At 47.6% G+C, this 6,000-nt stretch overlaps 1 protein-coding gene across 2 annotated transcripts in view; it reads left to right on the plus strand.

The window, feature by feature from the left end:
* The window catches only part of GFM1 (G elongation factor mitochondrial 1), a 79,374-nt gene extending 77,812 nt beyond the window's left edge, over window positions 1-1,562 (plus strand). For both annotated transcript variants that reach the window (XM_063916140.1, XM_063916141.1), the window contains exon 18: window positions 966-1,562. In XM_063916140.1, the coding sequence (XP_063772210.1) occupies window positions 966-1,097 (132 nt within the window). In that variant the 3' untranslated portion in view covers window positions 1,098-1,562. The remainder of the gene's footprint in view (window positions 1-965) is intronic.
* The last annotated feature ends 4,438 nt before the right edge of the window (window positions 1,563-6,000 follow it).

Consider the following 6,000-nt stretch of genomic DNA (forward strand, 5'->3'; position numbering starts at 1 on the left):
CCCAGACCTTGCATGTTGCTAAAAGGACATTCTGGCTTGACTGTGTAAAAGGGAATTGTGACCTGGCATTTAGAGCTAAATTTTGACATTGCATCTACTTTGCCTCAGAGTGGCCTCTGGATGTACTCCACTTTCCAGAACTTGAGAATATGGAGAAAAATTAGGAGGATAGATTTCCCGCCATCCAAATGAGGATTGGAACTGCTGATAAAACAGAGCCCACACCTAGATATGAGGTGCCTGGCAGCAAATCAGGGACAGGGCAGACGCATAAGAATGGAAGAAGCTAAATATAATAGTGGGTCGGGAACAGTTTTCCAAGTGAGAAACCTTCCCTAAAACCTATAGAAAGGGGATAGAGCAAGAGTGTTTGTTCAGGCTTTTGGCCACTCTGTCAAGCACTTGGCTGCTCCGCTGCTGACTCTCTAAGATGACTCGGAGTGTCTGGGGGGGATAGTTTGGCAGGCTTGGCAAATAAAGGAGCACTCCAAGGTGGAGATACTGTGCAACTACCCCTTGGCCCAGCAAGTGTCTGGCAAGGTCGGCAACCTTTTTTGCCTGGTGGGGGTAGCCATACTACTGTAAGTTACAATCATCATGTTGGCATGCAGGAGAATGTCGTCCGGGAATATACAGATTGAAGCATTTCAACAGTTCAGCAGTAACATGTTTGTTGTTAAACTACTGACACAGTTAAAAATGCCTTAAGATGCATTGTAACTTTGTGTTTTCCTGCCAGTCTCCTGCTTGCCGACACAATAATTGCCGACACATATATGCATTCCTTTATAACGGGGCCTGAGTGTATGGTATACACGTTGTATCTGTTGTCTAGCAGGTTATCTGACTTTCCCTCCCATAGTATTTTACAATTAAGCATGTGGTTTTAACTGTCCCTAGGTCTGCAGAAAATAAACGATGTATCTTTCATATAGGCTAATTCTTTTTTTATTTCATTTGTTTAGGGGAAGGGTGAATACACAATGGAGTACAGCAAATACCAGCCCTGCTTAGCCAATACCCAGGAAGAATTGGTCAACAAATATCTGGAAGCCACTGGGCAACTTCCAGCGAAGAAAGGAAAATTCAAGAACTGACCTTGTTTCTTTTGATTCACCCTGTATAGAGATCTGGGTCTATCTCTGTTTTTATCTGACAGATAATTTTCTGCTGTGTTACAGGACTTTCTATAGCGTGGTTACAACAAATAGCAAATGTTCATTGTTGGTTTTTGTAAAACCCTTGAACATGTAATACAAAATTCCCATGTGGATCTGGTTAAGGAAGAAGCTACTTTATACATTAAACAAGACATTGTCAAATACTGAATACTGTAGCTCAATTGTGAAACAGGCCATCCAGCCTTACTCTATTGCAGTCCTCTAGGTGCCATTCAACTTGCGCTGTATGGCGTAATATATTGAGTGTTCCAGCGTAATGGATGCTCAGAGAACCGTAAGTTATTTCTAGCTGGCCTTTCTGTAATACAGAAGCTTTTACACACCTGTAAGAAAACAGCTAAGCTTGGTGTACAACCACGGAATAAAGACCACTAATACATGCGTGGCCGTTTTGGTGTTCTTTTTATTTGCGGTGACTTTACAAATTGATAAATATATTCCAGCAGTGTCTAATGATTATGTAGTCCTTATCAGGAATTATCCTACATTCTGGTCTGTTTATGTTTTGGTTTATTTCGGTTACACAGATTTGAAATTTTTTTTAAATTTTTTGTTTTCCAATTATTATTTCTCTAACGTCCTAAGTGGATGCTGGGGACTCCGTCAGGACCATGGGGAATAGCGGCTCCGCAGGAGACAGGGCACAAAAGTAAAAGCTTTAGGATCAGGTAGTGTGCACTGGCTCCTCCCCCTATGACCCTCCTCCAAGCCTCAGTTAGATTTTTGTGCCCGGCCGAGAAGGGTGCAATCTAGGTGGCTCTGCTAAAGAGCTGCTTAGAGTAAAAGTTTGTTAGGTTTTTTATTTTACAGTGAGTCCTGCTGGCAACAGGCTCACTGCTACGAGGGACTTAGGGGAGAGAAGTGAACTCACCTGCGTGCAGGATGGATTGGCTTCTTAGGCTACTGGACACCATTAGCTCCAGAGGGAGTCGGAACACAGGTCTCACCCTGGGGTTCGTCCCGGAGCCGCGCCGCCGACCCCCTTGCAGATGCCGAAAAGTGAAGAGGTCCAGAAACGGCGGCAGAAGACTCTTCAGTCTTCATAAGGTAGCGCACAGCACTGCAGCTGTGCGCCATTGTTGTCAGCACACTTCATAGCAGCGGTCACTGAGGGTGCAGGGCGCTGGGGGGGGGCGCCCTGGGCAGCAATGATAGTACCTTATTCTGGCTAAAAATACATCACATATAGCCCCTGGGGGCTATATGGATGTATTTAACCCCTGCCAGGTCTCAGAAAAACGGGAGAAGAAGCCCGCCGAAAAGGGGGCGGGGCCTATTCTCCTCAGCACACAGCACCATTTTCCCTCACAGAAATGCTGGTGGGAAGGCTCCCAGGCTCTCCCCTGCACTGCACTACAGAAACAGGGTTAAAACAGAGAGGGGGGGCACTTATTTGGCGATATGTATATATATATTAAAATGCTATAAGGGAAAAACACTTATATAAAGGTTGTCCCTGTATAATTATAGCGTTTTTGGTGTGTGCTGGCAAACTCTCCCTCTGTCTCCCCAAAGGGCTAGTGGGGTCCTGTCCTCTATCAGAGCATTCCCTGTGTGTGTGCTGTGTGTCGGTACGTGTGTGTCGACATGTATGAGGACGATGTTGGTGAGGAGGCGGAGCAATTGCCTGAAATGGTGATGTCACTCTCTAGGGAGTCGACACCGGAATGGATGGCTTATTTAAGGAATTACGTGATAATGTCAACACGCTGCAAGGTCGGTTGACGATATGAGACGGCCGGCAAACAAATTAGTACCTGTCCAGGCGTCTCAAACACCGTCAGGGGCTGTAAAACGCTCATTTACCTCAGTCGGTCGACACAGACACGGACACTGACTCCAGTGTCGACGGTGAAGAAACAAACGTATTTTCCTTTAGGGCCACACGTTACATGTTAAGGGCAATGAAGGAGGTGTTACATATTTCTGATACTACAAGTACCACAAGAAGGGTATTATGTGGGGTGTGAAAAAACTACCTGTAGTTTTTCCTGAATCAGATAAATTAAATGAAGTGTGTGATGATGCGTGGGTTTCCCCCGATAGAAAATTATTGGCGGTATACCCTTTCCCGCCAGAAGTTGGGGCGCGTTGGGAAACACCCTTTAGGGTGGATAAGGCGCTCACACGCTTATCAAAACAAGTGGCGGTACCGTCTCCAGATAGGGCCGCCCTCAAGGAGCCAGCTGAGAGGCTGGAAAATATCCTAAAAAGGTATATACACACATACTGGTGTTATACTGCGACCAGCGATCGCCTCAGCCTGGATGTGCAGCGCTGGGGTGGCTTGGTCGGATTCCCTGACTGAGAATATTGATACCTTTGACAGGGACAGTATTTTATTGACTATAGAGCATTTAAAGGATGCATTTCTATATATGCGAGATGCACAGAGGGATATTTGCACTCTGGCATCAAGAGTAAGTGCGATGTCCATATCTGCCAGAAGATGTTTATGGACACGACAGTGGTCAGGTGATGCAGATTCCAACATGGAAGTATTGCCGTATAAAGGGGAGGAGTTATTTGGGGTCGGTCCATCGGACCTGGTGGCCTCGGCAACAGCTGGAAAATCCACCTTTTTTACCCCAAATCACATCTCGGCAGAAAAAGACACCGTCTTTTCAGCCTCAGTCCTTTCGTCCCCATAAGGGCAAGCGGGCAAAAGGCCAGTCATATCTGCCCAGGGATAGAGGAAAGGGAAGAAGACTGCAGCAGGCAGCCCATTCCCAGGAACAGAAGCCCTCCACAGCTTCTGCCAAGTCCTCAGCATGACGCTGGGGCCGTACAAGCGGACTCAAGTGCGGTGGGGGGTCGTCTCAAGAGTTTCAGCGCGTAGTGGGCTCACTCGCAAGTGGACCCCTGGATCCTACAAGTAGTATCCCAGGGGTACAGAGATTCGAGACGTCTCCCCCTCGCAGGCTCCTGATGTCTGCTTTACCAACGTCTTCCTCCGACAGGGAGGCAGTATTGGAAACAATTCACAAGCTGTATTCCCAGCAGGTGATAATCAAAGTACCCCTCCTACAACAAGGAAAGGGGTATTATTCCACACTATATTGTGGTACTGAAGCCAGACGGCTCGGTGAGACCTATTCTAAATGGGAAATCTTTGAACACTTACATACAAAGGTTCAAATCAAGATGGAGTCACTCAGAGCAGTGATAGCGAACCAGGAAGAAGGGGACTATATGGTGTCCCTGGACATCAAGGATGCTTACCTCCATGTCCCAAATTGCCCTTCTCACCAAGGGTACCTCAGGTTCGTGGTACGGAACTGTCACTATCAGTTTCAGACGCTGCCGTTTGGATTGTCCACGGCACCCCGGGTCTTTACCAAAGTAATGGCCAAAATGATGATTCTTCTTCAAAGAAAAGGCGTCTTAATTATCCCTTACTTGGACGATCTCCTGATAAGGGCAAGGTCCAGAGAACAGTTGGAAGTCGGAGTAGCACTATCTCAAGTAGTTCTACGACAGCACGGGTGGATTCTAAATATCCAAAATCACAGCCGTTTCCGACGACACGTCTGCTGTTCCTAGGGATGGCTCTGGACACAGTCCAGAAAAAGGTGTTTCTCCCGGAGGAGAAAGCCAGGGAGTTATCCGAGCTAGTCAGGAACCTCCTAAAACCAGGAAAAGTGTCAGTGCATCATTGCACAAGAGTCCTGGGAAAAATGGTGGCTTATTACGAAGCGATTCCATTCGGCAGATTCCACGCAAGAACTTTTCAGTGGGATCTGCTGGACAAATGGTCCGGATCGCATTTTCAGATGCATCAGCGGACAACCCTATCTCCAAGGACAAGGGTGTCTCTCCTGTGGTGGTTACAGAGTGCTCATCTTCTAGAGGGCCGCAGATTCGGCATTCAGGATTGGATGCTGGTGACCACGGAGGCCAGCCTGAGAGGCTGGGGAGCAGTCACACAGGGAAAAAATTTCCAGGGAGTGTGATCAAGTCTGGAGATTTTTCTCCACATAAATATACTGGAGCTAAGGGCAATTTACAATGCTCTAAGCTTAGCAAGACCTCTGCTTCAAGGTCAGCCGGTATTGATCCAGTGGGACAACATCACGGCAGTCGCCCACGTAAACAGACAGGGCGGCACAAGAAGCAGGAGGGCAATGGCAGAAACTGCAAGGATTTTTCGCTGGGCGGAAAATCATGTGATAGCACTGTCAGCAGTGTTCATTCCGGGAGTGGACAACTGGGAAGCAGACTTCCTCAGCAGGCACAACCTCCACCCGGGAGAGTGGGGACTTCATCGGGAAGTCTTCCACATGATTGTGAACCGTTGGAAAAGACCAAAGGTGGACATGATGGCGTCCCGCCTGAACAAAAAACTGGACAAGTATTGCGCCAGGTCAAAAGACCCTCAGGCAATAGCTGTGGACGTTTCTGGTAACACCGTGGGTGTACCAGTCGGTGTATGTCTTCCCTCCTCTGCTTCTCATACCCAAGGTATTGAGAATTATAAGACGTAGAGGAGTAAGAACTATACTCGTGGCTCCGGATTGGCCAAGAAGGACTTGGTACCCGGAACTTCAAGAGATGCTCACAGAGGACTCATGGCCTCTGCCGCTAAGAAGGGACTTGCTTCAGCAAGTACCATGTCTGTTCCAAGACTTACCGCGGCTGCGTTTGACGGCATGGCGGTTGAACGCCGGATCCTAAAGGAAAAAGGCATTCCGGAAGAGGTCATTCCTACCCTGGTCAAAGCCAGGAAGGAGGTGACCGCACAACATTATCACCACATGTGGCGAAAATATGTTGCGTGGTGTGAGGCCAGGAAGGCCCCATGAAGAAATTTCAACTCGGT

The sequence above is a fragment of the Pseudophryne corroboree genome, chromosome 4 (assembly GCF_028390025.1).
Source record: "Pseudophryne corroboree isolate aPseCor3 chromosome 4, aPseCor3.hap2, whole genome shotgun sequence".
Classification (NCBI taxonomy): Eukaryota; Metazoa; Chordata; class Amphibia; order Anura; family Myobatrachidae; genus Pseudophryne; species Pseudophryne corroboree.